Raw genomic sequence first — 22,458 nt, 5'->3', positions numbered from 1 at the left:
ATCTTTTCCGCTCATGTTTATCCTGTCTTGTGATGGATGTGCTACCAATTTATAAATATCAGTGTCGTGTGAGGATTCTTCTCTTAGCCGCAAGTTTTTCTGTTGATAATATATACTGTTTATATAGAATAGAATTAAATAACTTGTTGGTGCCGTCATGGTACCGACACACACATATCAGGTCATACACTGTTTAAAAAGGTTGCAATGCATTCGTGCCTCTTAGAGTTTCCATGGATTGGATGCTATACCAACTAAAGCTCTTAAAGATTATTTGTTACCATTATGATTTAAAAATAAACTTGATGGCCAACAGCAAAGTATATAGATATATCATGTGAACCTTTGCAGAAAGTCAGGATATTTTCAAGGGGGGCACTGGTCCTGCATTTGGTATTGGGTAAGTTGTTGACTCCCATCTCACTTATTTGGTTTAGATGGAGAATAGTCATCTGGCACTTGGTGGTTAGATATTTAGTGTAAACTCTCATACAATGGTTGTCCATCATTTTTCTTTTTCAGTATGTAAGAAGTAGCTGGACCATCTTCTAGAGATTTTTCATCAATTATTACAATTCTAATAAGTTACTTGTTACAACTAACTTTTCTGGGGGGGGGGGGGGGGGGGGGGGGGGGGAAATGTGTCAGAAACTAGCAGCAACTTAGTTTGGTGGTTTTCTAGTTTTGAGAATGAAGCTTGTCGTTGTAAAAAGAATAAGGATGGAAGTAGCTAAACAAGTTTTGTAGTTTTGAGAATGAAGCTTGTCATTGTAAAAAAAAAGAAAAAAAGAGAGGAAAGGATGGAAGTAGCTAAACATTTATTGTGGGTCAGCAAAATTAGAAGGACAATAATACACAAGTGCTCATAGGTTGGGGGTCACTACAACCTACCATGTCGGCACCCAATTACACCATGCCCAGGGATGCACGCCACGACTTTGCCTCGCCAACCAGCCATGTACCTTGGAGTGATTGCTGCGGATTTCGACGAATGAAATGGAAGGAAAGTGCCGCAAACCAATCCCTGCCTCTGCTGCTTTAGAAGCCACACAAAAAAAAAAGGTGGGTGACTTGGGCCTTGTTTAGACCATCCAAATTCCAAGTTTTTTCACTCTCTCTCCATTATATTAATTTTTAGCTGCTTGCATGGAGTATTAAATGTAGATAAAAAAAATAACTAATTATACAGTTTAGTTGGAAATCACGAGATGAATCTTTTGAGCCTAGTTGGTCCACGATTGGACAATATTTGCCAAATAAGACGAAAGTGGTACTATTCATTGGGTTAAAAAAAAAAAATTGCACCAGGCCTTGCATCCGGAAGCGCTCAACAGCAGTATAGTGTTATCCATGTACTTGAAATCGTGGGGTCTGGAAAGGGACATTTGGGCCTTGTCTCTGCACTGTGATAGTACATGCCGAGTCACTATGGAGTATATAGTACTTAGGATAACTATACAAGTTAGATTTAATTTGGGTCTAGAAGTTGATTTAATTTGGGACAAAGGGAGCATATACTACTCTCTAACTCTCACATATGTATATGTACCAGAGTTTTCTTCTTCCCTTGTGGTGAGCCAACTCAATAAATACTTTCCCCTTTTTGAGATCATTATCATATCTGTATTCTAATTGTATATGCATGTGTATGCTAAAACTCTGGTGAGGACGTCCATATGGGCGTGTCCATCCGAACGCCCAATTCCCGGGCCTGCGTAGCGACCAGGCCCAACAGCCAACGAGCTTGCTCCATCTATGCTCTCTCTCCTCTATCTCTACACTACGACAACTGAGAAATTCTCAACTCTCGACTCGCTTCGCTCGTCGTGGCTCACTGCACCATCCGCCCGCCCCAAGCCGCTTCGCCGTAGTGCGGCGCCCCATCCCGCGTCGCGCCACACCATGCCCCGTCCCTGCCCTTGCACACCGTGCCCCATCCCCCACCGCTGTGCGCCGTATTCCGTCCCCCGCCACGTCGAGTTGCTTCCAGCGCCACCGTTCCCCTGGCCGATGGAGGAGCTGCGTGCGACGCCGTCTCACTGGTGAGTTGCCCACGTCGCTGTTGCTCCAGCAAGCTCCATGCATCGCCGGCGACTTCCGTGCCGGCATCGAGCTCCGCAACGACGATCCTCCATTCCTCGAAGCTGTAAAGTGACACTACGCTGAAAACACATGTTGCAAAGAGTATGTTTCTAGTGTTTCATCTGGATGATGCAAAAGTAGATCGAAATGTTGCACATGTTGCAATAGCTATACACGTATGTTGCAAGTGTATATTCTAAATATTTCATCTGTTTTTTTCAGATGTACGTTGCAAGTGTGTTTATTTGGATGTTGCATATGCTGTACACATATGTTGCAAGTGTTTTATCTAGATGTTGCATATGTTTTGCAATGGTTTTTCATGTGCTTTCAGGTGTTTTTGTAAGTGTTTCAGACGCATGTTTCAAGTGTTTAATCTGTCTACAGATGTATGCTGCAAATGTTTTATCTGGATATTTTAAAAGTAGATCGGGTGTTGCACATGTTGCAATGACGCCAGTGGCTGACGGATAGCGGCCGGCCACAGGGCTTTGGCTCCTACCTCGTGCGACGCACCTCGCCCTTTTCCTCCCCTCCCTTCCCTTCCCTCCATCTCGCCTCGGCGTTGGCGTTATGGTGAGGGTGGGGGTCGTCGAGGGTGTTGCGTTTAGACGCAAACGCTAGCGTGGGATGGGATGCGGGAGCAGGGTCCGGACGAGTTGTGCGGCCGGACGTCCGCGCGCTAATATATTTATATGTGCGTGCTATAATAGGCCTCTTTGCAACAATCCTATTCGGCCCATGACTTTGGCAAGAAAAATGGGCCGTGTTTACATGGGCTTTATTCTTAAGCTGGGTCGGTCAGGCTTTCATCTATCAGCCTCTTTCCTTAAGTAGCAGGCCCTGTGAAGTTGGATAGAAAGGTACATCTGGGGGCCTTTGGAGTTGCAGAATGTAACTTTGCTTGACTAGAACTCTCTAGTTTTTTTTCTTATATATAAGACGAGGACAAGGTATCATCACATACACGTTAGCATGTATGCTGATGCCAACATCACATTCACATGATGCTCTCATTCCACCTGCCAATCACATGGAAGCAACGACTCAGCTAGCTTTTTGTACAATTTCTTGCCGGTGCCAGTCCGCTGCAACAAGAAAGGCATAAACAATCACATGGAAGTTACACCTCCTCCTAACCATCTATGTACACCTTTGTTAAATCACGTAAAAAATGATTAACGAACCGTATGTCTGTTGAAAGAATCAAAATGAATTCTCCCTAATCTGTTTTTAAGTATACCTGTACATCTCCGTGTCCGATGGGTAATATATACCAGGAATAAATAAATAAAAAAGACTATGAGCTGCTGTGCGTTGTCCCTCCAACAACTGTCCGGTGAGCAAGTTTGTTGGTGAATCCAACACCAAACCACCTCCGTGTCATGTTTCGGAGCAGGGTGTCTTCCACCTCACAGAACTTGTGCGGCCACGTGACCGGTTCGACCGCCTCGAACCCTAGGCCGAGCGTGCGGTCCTTGGACCCATGGTTGACCCGGTCAGTCCAGTTCGCCACGTAGGTGGACACACGGCGGCGGAACTTCACCTTGAACTCGTCCCAAGCTTGGTACTTGTAGTGGTTCATGTTAGGTTGATCTCTAATCCCAAACTGAACCTAACGGCCCAGTTGGGCCTTTGATCCGTGCCCTGATCGAGGGCGCCCAGCCCACTATGGCTGGAGGGCCCCTGTCACACTACGCAATAAATAGAGGTGGGGGCCAATGGCTCAAGTCACGAGATTCGTCTGAGCCGAGCTCGCCACCAAAATCCATAAACCCTAATCCGATCTAGAGGGACGCAGCCAGTGACGGGAAGCCACCAGCCGCGTCGCCTCTGCATCTACACCGAAGGGCTCCCACGACATCGGACTGCACTGCGCCGCCACCGGTCTTCACCGCCAGTCGCCACTGCTCATCACCGTCGTCTTCCCCAACCGTACTGTCCTAGCGCAGACACCGACTCCATAGCGGACGCGAGCAGATCCTCCTCTGCGGTGTCAGGTTCGACACGTTCCTCCACTCCTCCCTCTAATCTCTGTCTAGAACACTAGGACATGCTACCTATTCAACAACAAGTACCCGGCTAGATCTATGCGTGATCCTATAGTCTAACAATGGTATCAGAGCCAAGGTTTTTCTACGGTTCTTAGATCTAGAACGGGTGAACGATAAGAAACAGAAAAGATCCGTTCAGATCTGAGAAAAGAAAGGGTCTCGGATCTCAAAGTCGAAACCAAACCCGTGAATCAGTCACGGGGAAAATGAACAGTGAAACCCTAACCCTAAACTTAATCAAACCCTAACCCTAATCCCAATCGGTGAAACACAAGAATAGATCCGGAAGGGGAAGAAGGGGAAGGGAAAAAGGCTTACCTTGCCGCTGTTGTCACCGTCGTCGTGCGGGAAGCACCGCTTCACCGGTGCACAAAAAGAAAGCGCCGCTGCCGCTCAGGCACGGCCTCCACGAGCGTGGTAGGGCACCGCCGCTAGGCCGCTCGATAGCGACGCGCTCACTCGTTGGGGAGCGCGCATGCCGATGAGGGGGCCGGCGACGGCGCCATGCTCCATCGTCTCTCGGTCGCTCGCTAAGGCTGCGCTGAGGGGAGGAGAAAGGAGCATGGCGAAGAGAAAGAGAGGAGGAAGGAGGGCCGGACTTCGTCCGGTGGCCGTCTTCCTCACCGGCGCCGACAGCCACCGTGGCCGCTGCCGCTGACGCCGGCTCGGCGTGAGAGAGCGAAGAGAGAGGAGGCGACGGTGAAGAGTGAAGAATGGCTAGGGTTTTTGGGTGCTGGCCGTCGCGTCTCAGTTTTGATCGGCCTATCTCATCGTGCAGCCGTCGGATTGGCGCGGACGGCTCAGATTGATCGGGCCAACTCATGGCCCATGCGGGCGAGCGCGCCGCGCGGCTTTGTCAGCCTAGGCCCAGGTTGTGGCCTGGGTGCGGCCAGTGCGCACGTAGAGAAGTGGCCCGGGCCGAAGGAACAATGTGTATTTGAGTCATTTTTTCGTTTTTCTTTTTCTAGTAAAAGTTTTATTTCCTGGAAATTGATTAATGGCTTAAAGAAAATAGAAAAGAGATTTGTCCCGTGGGCAAAATTCATTAAATTGAATTATTTTTCCGCTGCGTATTTAAAGATGTTATTTTCATTATTAAATTCGAACCAACGGGAGAATTTAATTTTAAAAATGGATATGTTTTTAATTGATTATAATATTGTTATTATTCTAACCAACGTTGATTAATGAAAATATTATGATGTTATTTATGATGAGTTTTGTCATGCATTAGTTCTATTTCTGCCCAACGGTGATGTAGAATTAGTGTAGAGGACAATTGTATGTTTTAATTTTGACCAACATTGGAACTAAGACATGCAATTGTTATTATTATGTTTATGTTCTTACTCTATATGAATTGTGTTTTCAGGCGGATATAATTTGATGGGTTGTATCAAAGAGATCCCCACTCTCAAAGGTGATAACTACACGGAGTGGAAGAAAAAGATTGACCTGGCCTTTATTTTGGCTAAGGTGGACTGGGTAGTCACCTCACCGTGTCCCACTGAGCCCGTGGCACCGGTGAGGGAGACAAACGAGGCTGATGCTGCTTGGGCAACAAGAGAGGGATTTTGCATCCTAAAGGATGTCCTAGGACCTTGAGCATAGGAAGTGGGTCACTGCCAACAAGAAATGTATGGCTATGATAAAGAAGACGATTGAGCCTGCAATTATGGGCTCAATCCTAGAGTATGACACTGTCACCGAGTACCTCGAAAGAATAAAGAGTCAGTTCACTGACTCTTCAAAGACATATGCTATCTAGTTGATAAAGCAGCTGGTGACAGAGAGGTACTCTGGAACTGGTGGCATAAGAGAGCACATATTAAGGATAAGCAATTTGGCATCCAAGCTAAAACTAATGGATCTGGCTCTCAAGAAAGAGTTTCTTATCCATCTGATTTTTGCTTCCTTGCCAAAAGAGTTTGACACTTTTGTTGTCAACTACAACATACAGCCCGTGAAGTGGGACATGGAGAGGCTCATGGCTATGTGTGTGCAAGAGGAGGAGAGAATGAAAGCTGCCAATAGTGGCACTATCAATTATCTTAAAGACAACAAGAAAAAGAATACTAATACTAACTCCTCCTCAAAGTCAAAGGGTCCCATGCTGCATCAGCCTCAGCAGAACAAGTTCACAGAAGAAAAGGACCAGTGTCTCTATTGCAAGAAGACGAGACATTGTAAGAAAGATTGTCCCGACTACTTAAAGATGATCATGGCAAAGATAGGTGAGAACATTATTACGTTCATAAATGAATCTCTGTATGTACAGTATTCAAAATCTATTTGGTGGATTGATTCAGGTGCAACTATTCATGTTGCTAATTCCTTACAGGGATTCTGTTCGACGAGGACTACACAAAGAAGAGAAAGACACGTTAAAGTTGCAAATGGAGTCCGAGCAGATGTTGAAGCCGTTGGCGATCTTTCTCTAGAGCTTACTGATGGCTTCACACTTTTACTCAGAGATGTACTTTATGTTCCCTCCTTACAGAGAAACTTGATTAGTGTTTCATGCTTGGACAATGATGGATATGATTGCTATTTTGGAAATGGCAAATGTAAGATAATATTTAATAATGCATGTGTTGGTATTGCTATCTTACAAAATGAGCTTTATTTGTTATCACTACATGATGAAGTGAATGTTGTATGCGATGATGGGAGCGTTGCGTGCGACAATGAGAATGTATCATCGTTTGCGGATGTAAATAGAAAACGAAAGAGAGCTCACAATACGTTGTCGAAATTATGGCACTATCGTTTAGGCCATATTTTGAGGGGGAGAATAGAAAGACTAGTTAAGAATAATATTCTTCCTCCATTAGAGCTCTCAGATTTAGAACAATGCACAGAATGCATAAAAGGAAAGTATGTAAAGAAAATTAAGAAAGATGCCAAACGAAGTGTAGGAATTCTATAGATTATTTATGCAATAATTCTACAGATTATTCACACAGACATCTGTGGTTCGTTTCCTGCAAAAAGTATGGATGGTTATGATTTGTTCATAACATTCACAGATGATTACTTCCGTTATGGCTATATTTATCTAATAAAAAAAGAACAGAAGAATTGGATAAAATTAAGATATTTAAGGCAGAAGTTGAAAACCAACATAATTTAAAGATTAAGATAGTAGGGTTCGACCATAGGGAGAGTACTACGGTCAACATACCCCATATGGCCAAGTTCCTGGACCTTCTGCAAGGTTCTTACAGGAGAATGACATAGTAGCCCAGTATTCTACACCGGGCGAACCTCAGCAGAATGGAGTAACTGAAAAACGCAATCGCACCCTGATGGATATGGTGCGCAGTATGATAAGTTACTCCACCTTACTATTGAGCCTGTGGATAGAGGCGTTAAAAATCGCTATTCATGTTCTCAATAGAGTACCAAGTAAGTCGGTGCATAAAACACCGTATGAGTTGTGGACAGGAAGAGTACCCTCACTAAACCACTTACGTGTGTAGGGGAGTCCTGCTGAGGCTAAAGTATTTAATCCAAACATTGGAAAGCTAGATCCCAAAATAGTGAGTTGCCATTTCATTGGTTACCCAGAAAAGTCAAAAGGTTTTTGTTTCTACTGTCTAGACAGACATACAAAGTTTGTGGAAACGAGACATGCTGTCCTCCTAGAGGATGAAATGATGAGGGGGGCATGGTAGCTCAAGAAATTGACCTTGAAGAGAAGCGGGTGTATGCGCCCACTCCGATGATTCATGGACCATTTTTCTCACTACCTGCTGTCGCTGCATCGATAGTGTAAGACACTATGGTGCCAGCACTTGTTATTTCGCCTATGGCAACAATGAATGATGACGAGGAACCTGTTCTTCCGGATCCTGTAGAACCTATTGCCACACATGAGGGGGAGCAACAACAACCTCAAACAGAAGATGTGCCAAATGTGGAGGCCCCTATAAGGTCTCAAAGAGTTAGAAAATCAGCTATTCCTGCTGACTATAAAGTATACAATACTAAGGAATTTCAAATGGAGGATGATCCCACCTCATTTGAAGAAGCCATGAGAAATAATCATTCATCAAAGTGGCTTGAGGCCATGGAAGATGAAATAAAATCTATGAATGCCAATAAAGTTTGAGACTTGAAAATAATTCCTAAAGGAGCCAAAACAGTAGACTGTAAATGGGTCTACAAAGCAAAACTTGACTCTCAAGGGAATATAGAGAGATATAAAGCACGACTTGTGGTAAAAGGCTTTACGCAAAGAGAAAGGATTGATTACAATGAGACCTTTTCTCCAGTCTCATGTAAAGATTCCTTCAGAATCATAATGGCATTAGTGGCACATTACGATTTAGAATTACATCAGATGGATGTAAAGACGACATTTCTCAACGGGGACTTGGAGGAAAATGTTTACATGGCACAACCGAAAGGTTTTGTTATAGAAGAAAAAGAACGAATGGGATGCCGCCTAAACAAATCTATTTATGGATTAAAACAAGCTTCAAGACAGTGGTACTTGAAGTTTGATCAGACAATAAGGAATTTTGAGTTTAAAGAGAATGTTGAGGACAATTGTGTCTATGCAAAGTTTAAGAATGGGAAGTTTATCTTTCTTATCCTATATGTGGACGACATCTTACTTGCTAGTAGTGATGTCAGTCTACTACTGGAGATAAAGAAGTTTTTGTCCTCAAAATTTGATATGAAAGATCTTGGTGAAGCCTCGTTGAAAGCTCTAGTTTGGTTTTGGTGAATTGATGAAACCCTAAGTGCTAACCTAGTTTATCAAGTGATCATGACATAGGTAGCACACTTCAAGTAGAAGAAGCTAATGAAGATCATAGCATGACAATGGTGATGGCATGGCGATGATCAAGGGCTTAAACTTGAAATGAAGAAAGAGAAAAACAAAAAGCTCAAGGCAAATGTATAAACCATAGGAGCTATTTTGTTTTGGTGATCAGGACACTTAGAGAGTATGATCACATTTAGGTTTGATAGCCGTACTATTAAGAGGGGTGAAACTCATATCGGAATGCGGTTATCAAAGTGCCACTAGATGCACTAACTCATTGCATATGCATTTAGGATCTAGTGGAGTGCTAACACCCTTGAAAATATTTGTGAAAATATGCTAACACATGTGCACAAGGTGTTTGCAGGGTTGAGATGGGTTTGGGCGGCGGGATTCGGCGCTTTCGGGAAAATGAAATGTCTATTTTCTATTGCGCCGGATGCAAAATTCTTGGTGATTGGCACATTTGAGCAAGGGTGAAGAAGTTAGAGTTGAAATGGAGTTGATCGAAATGATGCTGGCGTCGGTCTACTGACCGGACGCTGGGTCACTCAGCGACCGGACGCTGAAAGGCTGCGTCCGGTCGAGCTGTCAGACGGCACAGTAGGTAGGGTTGAGCACCGGACGCTGGTCTGCGTCCGGTCAAGGTGGACCGGACGCGTCCGGTCGAAAAAACATGCCTCGGGGAGCTTACTGGAAACGACCGGACGCTGGGGCTTCAGCGTCCGGTCAGTTTTGACCGGAGCGTCCGGTCAGCTTCGTAGCCGTTGGAATCTGACGAACAGCGTTTGAAGGTGATGACACGTGGCGTCCATCGGGCGACCGGACGCTGAGGGCCAGCGTCCGGTCAGTATGACCGGAGCGTCCGGTCAGAGCGCGTTTTGCCGAGTGAAGGGGTATAACGGCTCTATTTGATGGGGGCTCTATTTATAGCCCCATGGCCGGCTCAAGGGTAGTATCTTTGGCCATTTTCATTGACATAGCAACCTTGTGAGCTAAGACAAAGCCCTCCCACTCATCTACATCATTGATTCATCATCATAGTGAGATTGGGAGTGATCCAAGTGCATTGCTTGAGTGATTGCATCTAGAGGCACTTAGTGATCGTGTTTCGCTGCGGATTTCGCTTGTTACTCTTGGTGGTTGCCACCACCTAGACGGCTTGGAGCAGCGAGGATCGTCGAGCGGAGGTGGTGATTGTCTCCGGCTCCGATCGTGGTGATTGTGAGGGGTTCTTGACCTTTCCCCGGTGGAGCGCCAAAAGGTACTCTAGTGGATTGCTCGTGGCTTGTGTGATCCTCATCTTGTGTTGGTTGTGCAACACCCTATTGAGGGTTTGGCGTGTGAAGCCAATTAGCGCGTGAACCTCCAAGTGAGTGAATCGCCACAACGAGGACTAGCTTGTCGGCAAGCAAGTGAACCTCGGTAAAAATCATTGTCTTCATCATTAATTCTGAGGTGATTGGTCATCATTGCTATTCATCTTCATGATTGATTGGTTCATTCATCTACACGGCGGTATAACCCTCTTGATCACTCTCTTTACTTTACCGCAAACTAGTTGACAAGCTCTTTAGTGTAGCTAGTTGTGAGAGCTTGCATGCTTGGTTGGTGTGGCTCTTTAGTTAGCCTTTGAGAGCACACTAACATAGGATAGTGTCATTGATCTTGTGTGAATTGACACTATCTAAACTAGAATTGTGGTAGGTGGCTTGCATTTTGAGTAGGCTAGCGCAACACTCGCTTCGCCTCATAATTGTCTAACCATTTGGTTAAGTGTTGTTGTAGAAATTTTTATTAGGCTATTCACCCCCCCTCTAGCCATTAGGACCTTTCACTCGTTCGTTCTAGGGATCGAGATTCACCGAGATAGAAGTAAAGGGGTATTAGGACTGTCACAAAAGGCATACATAGAAAGAATCTTAAAGAAATTCAGTATGCACAAATGTAGTCTCTCACCTGCTCCTATAGTCAAGGGCGATAGATATGGAGATTTTCAATGCCCTAGGAACCAATATGAGATCGATCAAATGAAAGTGGTTTCATATGCTTTAGCTATCGGAAGCTTGCAATATGCTCAAGTATGTATACGCTCTGATTTGGCATTTGTTACCGGGTTACTTGGCAGATTCTAGAGCAATCTTGGAACAGAACACTGGAAATTAGTAAAGAAAGTCTTGCGTTATTTGCAAAGAACGAAAGACCTTATGATGACATATAGAAGATCTGATTCACTCCATATAGTGGGATATTTAGATTCTGATTATGCGGGAGATGATAGAAAATCCATGTCTGGATATGTATTCACTCTCACAAGGGAAGCTATTTCATAGAAAAGCTCAAAGCAAACCGTCACTACATCGTCCACAATGTATGCCGAGTTTGTAGCGTGTTATGAGGCAACGGGGCAGGTGAACTGGCTAAAGAAGTCCATATCTAGTGTGAAGGTGGTTGACGACATCTATAGACTACTTAAGCAATACTGCGATAATAATCCAGCAGTACAGTATATTCACAACAATAAGTCAAGTGGTGCTGCCAAACACATTGACATAAAGTATTATATTGTGAAAGATAAAGTTTGAGATCATGTCATAAGTCTTGAGCATATAAGTACCGAAAAGATGCTTACGGATCCGATTACAAAAGGCTTACCACCCAACATGTTCAGAGAACATGTAGACGACATAGGTTTAAGGGAAAGCCTATAATTCCTAGACAAAAGAAGGCCCAAAGATAAGTATCTATTTCAGAACATAGTGGTGTGTTGTAGCTGTTAAATCTATCAGCAATTGACCGTGACGATAAAACATGCTCTATGTGTTAATCTGTAATGGAATGAACAAAAGTAAATAATATAAAATTGAAAGATGGTAGGAGATCAAAGGGGAGATTGTTAGGTTGATCTCTAATCCCAAACTAGGTCCAACAGCCCAGTTAGGCCTTTGATTCATGCCCTGATCGAGGACGTCCAGCCCACTACGGGCTGGAGGGCCCCCGTCACACTGCATAATAAATAGAGGTGGGGGCCGGCGGCTCAGGTCATGAGGTTCGTCTGAGCCGAGCTGCCCACCAAAATCCCTAAACCCTAATCTGATCTAGAGGGGCGCAGCCAGTGCTGGGAAGCCACCAGCCGCGCCGCCTCTGCATCTACACCGAAGGGCTCCCATGATGTCGGATTGCACTACGCCGCCATCGGTCTTCACCGCCGGTCGCCACTGCTCATCACCGTCCTATTCCCCAACCATCGCTGCCCTAGCGCAGACACTGACTCCATGGCGGACACGAGCAGATCCTCCTCTGCGGTGTCAGGTTCGACACGTTCCTCCACTCCTCCATCTAATCTCTGTCTAGAACATGCACTAGGACATGCTACCCATTCAACAGCAAGTACCCGGCTAGATCTTTGCGTGATCCTATAGTCTAACAGTTCACCCTCGCATCCCTCGATCGCTCCCACTTGAACTTGGGCCAAAGTTCGAAATGGTGGACCGAGTTCATCAACGATGGTGCCATGGAGTCGAGCCCGACGAGTGACTTGTGCCGCTCCTCAGCTCGCCTCTGGCACGTGTACCCTTGGGTGACTCCCTCCTTGGGGTGCTGGGTTCGCCCCGAGGGCCTAAAATCCTTGCACCCTAGCGTGACCTGCCTGATGTCTGGCTCGATGGCGGTGACGACGGACCGGAGCATGGATTTGATCGACACACCCGACCCGACCTAGTCCAGGGAGAAGCTGAACTCGTCGATGTCGACGAACACCATCCACTCGCACGAATCTTGGTGCGCCGCTGGCGCGTAGGAGAAGCCGGCCTCCTGCGTCTTGGGCCAGGGCCACGCGTGTGTGGATACGTGGAAGCCCTCCGCACTGAGCTGGTGCACCTGGCCCTCCAGGTCATCCCCGCTCCTGTTGTCGTAGAGGTAGAAGCGGTCGACGCCCACTGCCGCGTGGTAGACCACCCACTCCCGGAGGAACTTGGCCACGTCGCGGACCATGGTGCAGGCGCAGATGAGCTTCTTCTTCGTCGACGGCGTCTTGGCTAGTTCGGCGTCTCGTGGAGGAGGAGGGGGGTTGTAGGTCGCCATCAAGGGGATGGGGTCCTCACCAGTGACGGCGAGCGTGACGCGGAGCTACGCCTCGGCAGCCGTGGCGGTGCTCGGCGGGGGCGCCGGGCACCGGAAGACTTGCTGCGCCGAGGTGGTGGCCGGGAGCTAGGTGACGACGTCTCTGTCTCCGTTTCGAGGGGCAGTGCTGCGGCGGTAATAGATGCACCAGATATCCGCGGCGTCGCAGTTGACTCCCTAGCGCGGGTTGACTCCCTTGGCGAAGACGAGGACGTCGCCGCCGCTGGCGAGCGCGGCGGAGTCGTACACAAGGCGGCTACTCCACCGCATCATCTCCAGCGTTAACGACCGCGCTGCCGCCGCCGCTGGCGCGGCGTCCTCGCCATCCGCCTCCGAGAGGCCTGCTGTGGCGGCGCTCCGGCCTGGGCATGGTACAGGTTTAGGCTCGGCGGCCGGACGCGGGCATCCTCCTGAGCGGTCACGCCAGGGACGTGGCCCCGCCTGGGAACACGCACGTGGCGTTGCCGGAGGGCGGGTCGTCGTCATCGCGGCGGAGCAGGACGAGGACCTCCCAGTTCGGCAGCAGCACGGCGTCAAGGTCTGACGAGTCCGAGCTGCCGTGGCCCTGCCCCACCGCTCGTGGGGCGACGGGCGAGGTGGTCCTGGCCACGTCCTCGTCCCTCCGGACGGCGGGGAGGAGGGTGGTTAGCGGCTAGCGGCAGCGTGGCAGCACGAGCCGCAGGGCGAGGAGCGCGGCGAGGGAGAGGGCGACGAGGAAGAGCAGGCGCATTAGGGCCCTGGCGAGGGCGACGGCAGCGGCTGCATGGCTGGCGATTGGCCCATGATGAAGAAAACGCGCACGGACTGAGTCAGCGCCGCCTGCTCTGCTGGCTTCTCTTCTCATCAGCTGTATGGCCTGTTAGCTTCACTGAAAAAACAAACCAAAATACAGTTCAGACTCATATGTTGTGACACGTGGCACACGGTTGGCCTACGGTAGGCGGGTACGACGACTAGGAGTAGGGATCTGACTGGAGGATGCTTGCGTGTTTTGAATGGAATTGGACGCGAGTTCGTTGAAGTCGGTTATGGAAACTTCCTACGAGCTAGGGTCGCTTTCCGTTTTCGAATTCGTATATACGGGGCTTCAAGTACTGTTCCTATATATCCTCTTTATATTGGCCTATGTATCCTGAGTAAAATACATCGCAGCTTGCCTCCGAAATTGTTTCAGGATTTCATCTAGCTAGGTCCATGACAAAACTCTCAAAATCGTATTAGAGCATCTTCAGGAGTATTTCTAAAATCTACTATTCGGCTTACCCCATATTCGGCTTGTTCGACTTCTTTTTTCAGCCGGAATAGTATTTTTCTCTTACAACAATTCAGCCGGAACAGTGTTTTCAACCAGTTTCAGCCAAGTTTCAGACCAACGAACGGGGCATAAGTCATCATTTGAAGAGTTATTTGAGTAAAAATCGTTTTCTATATCTTTGTATTCTTCAACACCTTTTCTATATCTTGTGCATAGTCTAGAGAGCCATCCTCGCTCTCCATCTTTGGCTAGCGAGAAATCCAAAATAAAGTATATTTATATTTGGATATCCAATTGACTATTTTTTCACCAAAATTTCTATTCCTATAAATAAATTAGGAAAGATATAAAAAGTCTCTTGGAGATGCTCAGTTCTTCAAACTTGTCAATGAGGGGTATTTGAGGATATATTCATTGAGTACCCATTATATTTTCTAATTAATGGTATTCAAGGATATAATCAATTATCAATTATATATATATACATGTCAAAAAATAGGGTTAAAGTAATCAAGTTATTTTTTTTATCTTTTCAAATTTTCAATACACGTTCTCTAAGTCTAAGGCCCGCCTCTGCTCGTGATGGCTTGTCATACAAGTCTTTTGAAAATATTTTTTTTTTCAGGTCGCTCAAATTGTCACAAGGTCCCATCGCATGCTCTCCGCACCCCGTCACGGCATACCATGGTGGATCCATGTATCTCAGGTCTTACTTGTGGGTACCAAGTTGAGGGTATGGCACACGTCTTTGCCGTCCCATGTCAGTGCTCCCCCAGCTCCCGGCTCCTCTTCTTTGTCGTCGTCATCGTCGTCACTGCCCTACTCTATCTGCCTTTCTTCGTCTCCTTCACCTCCAATGTCCCAATGTCTTTAATATACTGGAAGCAGTAAGGTCCAAGTTGGTGCTCCCTAAATGGAAGTTAGAACTATGTGACATTCTATGACAATTTTGAGGTCCTAGATGACACCCTAAGACAAATTTTTGAGCCTAAAAAATGCATTAAGAGAGTTAGGGAGCTTGAGTGGCATGCCATGGTAGGTTAGTGGCCAGCTCGTATAATTTATTTATACATATAGTATCCTGCAGCTAGCTCATCAAATATAGAAAATACTGGATCCAAGGAACACACGCAACGCACGCGCTGTGGAAAATAATAAAGAAGTGCACAATGAGCATTTTCAGGCATTAGGGGAAGATTTGAAGTACCATATATAATGCTAGCAAATTATTTAGAATGCATAATACATTTCAAGCTCAGGATTACGTACTAAATGAACTAAATTTTGAGAATTATTGATTTGATTTGTATAATATTATAAATAAACTGTCAAATACATTTACTGATTCCTAAGGTGTCTTTTAAACTTGTTAATCCTTTGTAAGTATTTGCCAGAAAGAGTGGTGGTACCAAGTAAAACCACTCAAATCCCAATTGTAAATAAGAGGGGGAGAAGTATGGCCATAAAGCAGGATTATTCATGCTAGCAATAAAAGGTTTTGCCTTCTAAGATAGTAAATGCAGGTCAACCTATGGTTGACGACACCTTGTGGGTAAATATTGGTTATTACCTAGTGGATGGATGTCGTCCACAAACCTAGCTCAGAGGTGCACTGAAATACTGATGCTCGGATATCGTAAAGCCCTGATTCTCGTTTCAGGAAATCACGATGAGTCATTTAGGGTACTTTGAGTTTTGATAGACCAGAGAATTATATGATAGAAAGGCTACATGTGTCGACACATACTTCTCTGAATAAACTGTATACAACATTCTAAGTCATCCAGTGAATAAACCATGGCAGAGTGCTTTCTCACTCTTACTGGAACTTGTTGAGTGATGTAATACATGCAGAGATAGTCTTGCTCACCAGAAAAGAGATGTCTTGGGGCTGCGATGCCACACCTTGAGGTATCTTTACTGTGGGATACAAAAGTGTTTCCATCCTAGAATGGATTGAGAACAATGTGGTGGTGAGGTCAAAGCAAGACTAGTAGCACAAGGGGTTTACGCAAAGCCCCGGCATTGTTTTTCAATGCAAATTATTCTCCATAGTTTGTGTTATAAATTTTTTATACTATCTTTTGATTGGCAGTACAAAAGTATCTATCTTTGTAGTTGATAATTGATAGATGTAATGATTGCATATATTTATATGATTCCTTGATTTGGTGTGTTTGTGAAGTTTCCGGGAAGGAGTTCACATACCCAACACTTATACATGAAATCGCAACATGTATTGTGTATCGCTTAAGTCAATATATGGCTTAAAGCAGTTAAGTCGAATTTGGTACAATCGACTTTGTGTGTATTTCTTAAACTAAAGGGATACAAGATTGATTACATGTGGGTGTTCATTTTGAAGTCCTTGATTGGATTTCATAGTATCATATGATGGTCAATAATCTTGACATCATTGGTGATGAACACATGTTAGTAGCACGTAGTAATCTAAAGATGAAGTTTGAGATGGAAGATACAGACTAAACAAAAAATTTATTTTGTATTTATGATCCAAGCATCTTCTCTTAGGATTTTGTACAAAAGCTATCTACATCTAGATCATATTGAATGATTCAATATGAAGGTATCCTATGGTTGTTCTACCCCTAGAAAGAGGAAGATTGTTTTATGCCATAGTGATTGAGATGAGATAATGGGGCATGTGGTCCATTATCTTCGTGCTATTGATGCGCTAATGTATCTTGCAAAAGTACCTGGTCGGATATTATTTTTGTAATAATTTGCTATCTACAAGCAGCGTTGTTCCTACCAAATGTTAGTGGATTTGAGTTAAAGATATCTTTTGGTATCTTAGTAGCACAAGTGATCTTGGTGTGTTCGTTTGGAAGAACTCATGATCCAGTTGAATATAATGATTCTGGTTATCTATTAGATCCCCAAATTTGAGATCGTTGAAAGGCTTAATGTACATGTGGAAAGACCATTTTGTGTCAATCTTTTAAATAGACATTAGTGGTCACTTCCACCAATCATTCTTATATGTATTGTACAAGGCTTCACATGAATGTGTATAGCTTGACAGAATGATATATCACATACTGAAATTATGTGATATTGATTTTATTGAATTGATGGTCATTATCTATAAAGATAATGCAGTTTGTGTTGTGTAGATGGAAACAAGTTATACTTAGTGCAATATTTGTTAATAATTTGTGCACTAAGATGGTTCTGTTCCATAGGTAATATGGGCATATGAACATTTGCAAACTAAGTATTGTGATAATCTTGCAGAGATATTCACAAAGTCTACCATACTCCACATTTCGTATGTGTTGATGGCATTGATATGAATTGACTTTGAGATTTGCAAGTATCAGGAGGAGAGTCTCTCTGATTGATAACTTGTTGTAAACATCATATTATATTCTTTCCTTTGTATGAGTTTTCCCTTGGGGTTTCTCATATAAAGTTTTTAATGAGGCAATATCAACACAAAGTTATGTCATATCATCCATTTTTTCCCACAGGGGTTTTTGAGGGTGATATTGTGACATAAAATGCATTGTGCTCTTTTCTTTGAGTGAGCTTTCCATTTATGATTCCTCATATAAAGTTTTTGATGAGGCAATGTCAGCATAAAGTTATATGCTTATCATATATTTTTCCCCAACAGGGTTTTTGAAAGATGATATTTGGCGCATATTGACCATATGATCAATGTGTTTCTAGACTAAGGCTTTGTGTTTATCTCAAAGAGTCTAATAACATTGATGATTGTTTATCATGGTGTTTCTCCTTATTTTTCTCACTGGGTTTTAAGGAGTTTTTCCTGGTATACCGGTATTACTTTAGTTTTTCCCACAAGGTTTTCCAAAAATTTATAATGATGCACAATGGGTGAACAGTGAAGCATACAAGGAGCTAATTGATCAAGGAGGTGTTGAGAATTATTATTAATGATCAAACAGGGATTAATCCCCAAGGGTGTCTTTTCACTCTCTCTCTCTCTGACTTGTAACTGTCTATTTGGGCTCATATATATATATATATATATATATATATATATATATATATATATATACACACGCTGTTCAAGGGAATACACAGAGAATCATTTGCACACTCGCTCTCCACCTGCAACAGATTCATCACCGGAAAGAACGGCCTTAGAAGACTAATAGCTTCCTAGCTTCCTTTATATTTTGCAAAAGCATGTACCATATGCGCATATTCCCAGGGGAGGCAGCCGTATCTGGCTCGCGAGTACAGGTTCATATAACACGACCGACATGCATACATACAACACATTACGTACGTACACAAAAGCACAAGATATATACCGTATACATATGAGCGATCGAGTAATAGCCTACAGAGAATAGGTGAACAAAAGTACGTATATACGTGACCGCCACTTATTTTTTTTTCTCTGCAGTGCTTGTGATTCGAAGCCTTTTTAATTGCGCATCCAGAGCATGCTGTCCTGGGGCAGGAAGTGGCACACTGGCACGCTCCCCGGCGCCACCCCGAGCTTCTTGAACGTCGGCCAGGAGATGCCGGGCGACGCGTCCTTGTGGCACGCCGTCCCAGCATCGGCCTTGGTCCCGTCGGCGCCGGCAAGGGTCACCGTGTACAAGGTGGCGGTGGTCGTGTGGCACAAGAAAACGGCGTAGGGGTAGGGCATGCGGTGGCAGGCCACCATGTCCCCGCCGGACACCGGCATGGGCCTGACAGACTCCACCACGTACACTTGCCTCGGGGTCGCCCCGTCCTTGCTGAGCTTGGTCATCGTCGCCGCGCGGACGTCTCGGGTGCGGAGGCAAGAGGCGGCGAAGTCGGCCATCGCCTTGAAGGAGCTGACGCAGAGCTGGGCCACCACGCCGTCCAGTGGCGGGGCCTCGCACTCTTTCAGGGTGGAGCGTATGGCGGCGGCGGCGGGGGAGCCGGCCGGGACGTTGAGGCGGGACAGGATTTCCGGGATTTTGGTGGAGGTGAACGGGATGGATTCCGCGCGGGTGCGTGGGAGCGCGGGTGCTCCGGTGGCGGCGCCGGTGAAGTGGAGCATCATCTTGGAACCCGGGTACAGGTCATGGACGAGGAAGTAAGCTCTGCCCACCGAGTCCTCCTCATCATACACAGCTGAAGCTATCACGGCGCCGACCTGCACAAGCAATATATCCGCGTTAAGTGTGTGCGTGCGTGTACACGAAATCTTGGACATATAAAGAACAAGCTAAATCACGAAGGTGTTCTTTTTCCATGTTGTAGCACAACTTAATTTCTTGAATAATGAATGAATCATTGGCTGCATGCGCATACGGCTCACCAGGAGCAGCAGGAAAGCTGCGAGTGACCTCGCCATTAGAAGCTCAGAAGATGGACTGGAGCCTTGCTCTGCGGTAGAAAGCTAGCAGTCGATGGCCGGTATTTATAGGGGAGGAATCGATCGAGTGGGACGAAAACTATATCCAGTATTTATTGGGAAAAAAGGAACTAGCTGTTCACAAAATATATTTCGCATCTTGGCATGGTGGAGATCAGATAATTGTGTGTGAGTGTGACCTGACCTCACATCGCAACCTGAACATTGATAGGCGAGCTGGAATACCCACTACCGTTAGTAGTGGGATGCATGCATTTTGGCCTAATAATCCACCGCTCGCAGGTCTCGTGCTTAATTATGGCGTTCCATGTTTGGGTATTTCTATACCCTAGTAATGTGTCAAGGCCGGCTTCAAGGTTAGCTATTAAGATTGTTTGTTTCATCACAAATTCCTGCCGGCTCCTTTGGAACTTGTAGCGCCGTAAGGTAGGAAAAAAATTGAGTGGACTCTGGGTCCATTCTGTCTATACTATGAGCCCCCTCCCCAGATGCATGACGCGTGGCGTGGCGTGGCTCTTAATCATATCAGGCGGCAGCTATACATAACCCCTCTCGGCAGCTCGCGTATTAGCATTCGAGGCCGGCTAGCTCCTATCGGCTCGGCTCGGCTCCTCCAAGGCAGGTATTGCCGTATTGGAGTCTTACAGGAATAAGATCACGGGAATACGATCAAAATTACGCAAATAGATCGTGCCATCATCGCCGTGTAGGCAGTTGCACGCCGCCGCCGCCTGAGCCGTGCAGGCAGTTGCACGACGCGTCGACGCCGCCGCCACCGCGTGCAGGTAGTTGCACACCGCTGCAGCCGCGCTTGGATGAATCAAGCAGCCTCTATGGCCGGGCATTGGAGGCCAAGAAGACATCACAACTGTTGACTTAATGGCAACATCTTCTCTAATGGAGGCTTCATGCGCAATAGCAATTGATGGCGTCGGCGGAACTCGTGGAGATGATGAAGATCAACAATACCAGACATGGACTAAGGGTGGCAATGGATAAATCCCCCTCGGGTATGGCCACCCCAGACCCATCCCCGCCATAAAAATTTGGTACCGTCAGAATAATACCCATACCCGTCATGGGTGGAGAATTTTTCCCAGACCCATACCCGTCGGGTCACTCGTACCCGCCAACAATTTATTCACGCACATGAAAATCAATAATTCAACAACAACCACCACTAACTAGAGCACATAAAATTAGACAAATAATAGCATATAATAATATCTTCTGCAAATTAAGATTCCTTTCCATTTAGTTCTCCTCTACATTAGTCATGATTAATGTAGAAGTTACTGATTATAGACATGGCTTCGGGAATTTCCAAATGAAGTATTGGACTCGTTGACTCCAGAACAAGTGATGCACTGCAACACTGAAGAAGAGTGTAGCCATCTTGCAAGTACCCTACTTCCTGTTGAAGCAGCATTGCTTGAATGGGCCATCAATCTCATGGCATATGTGGTGGAAAATGAAAGCTACAACAAGAACATTGCTATGGTTTTTGCACCAAATATGACCAAGGTTACTGACAAGCATATTTATTTCTCTCTACCTGCATTACTTTTCAGAATCTATAGTCTAACCACGGAGCATTGATCTCTTTCAGATGGCCGGGTATTTTTCACCCATGGGTAAACGGTTACGGGGATTGCTGGAACATACCCATACCTGCGTACCTGATGGGTGAACGGTTTGGTCCATTTACGTACCCATGGGTAGTGTGTTTAGTCCATATTTAGACCCTAATGGAGTAAATACCCGTCGGGTATCGGGTCGCGGGTCCCCATTGCCATCTTTAACATGGACTCGACTCAAAGGAGCGAAGGTATGAATAATGTCTTCAAAAAATATTTCATACCAAACTCGTGTTGGATATATTATGGGCTTGGCCCATATAATGTTTAATAAATCTAATAAACTCTATGGTCTGTGTGGGGGTATTAACCCCTATACCCTTACGGCTAAGCTTGGGCCGGCCCGGATCGGTGAGTCCGGTCCACCAAAAGACGACGCGCGGCACGGCCAACCTGTTCGGAGTCCCGCGCAAGGAGTCAAGGCAGATTTGGCGACCAGGCAATATCCTGGTCGGTTAGAATAGGAATCCTTATTCGGCCACATATGACAATTGTAACTGGCTAGGATTAGTTTCCAGATCTATAACCCTGCCCCCCGGACTATATAAGGCGGGCAGGGGACCCCTCTAAAAAATATCTCTCATTGACATACAGCAATACAAATCAGACGCAGGATGTAGGTATTACGCCTTCTTGGCGGTCGAACCTGGATAAAACCTCGTGTCTGTCTTGCGTCACCATCTTATTTGTGGCTTGCGCATCTGTCTGCCGACAATCTACTACTTTGGGCATACCCCTAGGTAGATTGCCGACCGTATTTCGTCGACAGTGGCGCGCCAGGTAGGGGGTGTGCGTACTGCTCTCCAAGCAAACAAGATGGTCATCATCTCCAGCTCCATGGCTACGCCGAACGGCCTCACGTTCACCGTTGGCCAGATCACCTGGACCACCGGCTCCGACGGCTTCGTCGCCATGACCCTGGAGAAGGCGTGGATTCAGTCCGCGCCGACCACTGCTTCACCTGCATCAGCTACGGCTCCGACCACGGCAGAAATGGCTCCGACCATGGTGGATACGACTCCGACCATGACAGGGTGGGGGACAAACAGGTCTTCAGGACTCCAAGCGCCAACGTAGCCGTCGCCATGGCGACAATGCAATGGCTACCCAACACCCCAGAAACCCAAGCAGTTTGCGATGAAATACAAGCCTATCTAACGGCTGCTATGGCCCAGATCGCA

The 22,458-nt window shown here is 45.8% G+C and overlaps 1 protein-coding gene and 1 pseudogene across 1 annotated transcript; both read right to left on the bottom strand.

Annotated features, from left to right (window-relative positions):
* Positions 1-3,382: 3,382 nt before the first annotated feature.
* On the bottom strand, positions 3,383-13,818 carry LOC136520219 (glycosyltransferase family 92 protein Os08g0121900-like; annotated as a pseudogene).
* Positions 13,819-18,423: 4,605 nt separating this feature from the next.
* LOC136521603 (BURP domain-containing protein 6-like) lies at positions 18,424-19,690 on the bottom strand. The gene is made up of 2 exons (XM_066515351.1): positions 19,584-19,690; positions 18,424-19,418 (listed from the first exon to the last, which is right to left on the bottom strand). Exons 1-2 carry the CDS (start codon positions 19,617-19,619, stop codon positions 18,714-18,716), a joined length of 741 nt encoding a protein of 246 aa, XP_066371448.1. The 5' UTR covers positions 19,620-19,690; the 3' UTR covers positions 18,424-18,713.
* Positions 19,691-22,458: the final 2,768 nt, after the last annotated feature.

The sequence above is a fragment of the Miscanthus floridulus genome, chromosome 18 (genome assembly GCF_019320115.1).
Source record: "Miscanthus floridulus cultivar M001 chromosome 18, ASM1932011v1, whole genome shotgun sequence".
NCBI classification, from domain to species: domain Eukaryota; kingdom Viridiplantae; phylum Streptophyta; class Magnoliopsida; order Poales; family Poaceae; genus Miscanthus; species Miscanthus floridulus.
Note: the sequence above shows the minus strand (reverse complement) of the source record. Positions and strands in the feature narration are given on the sequence as shown.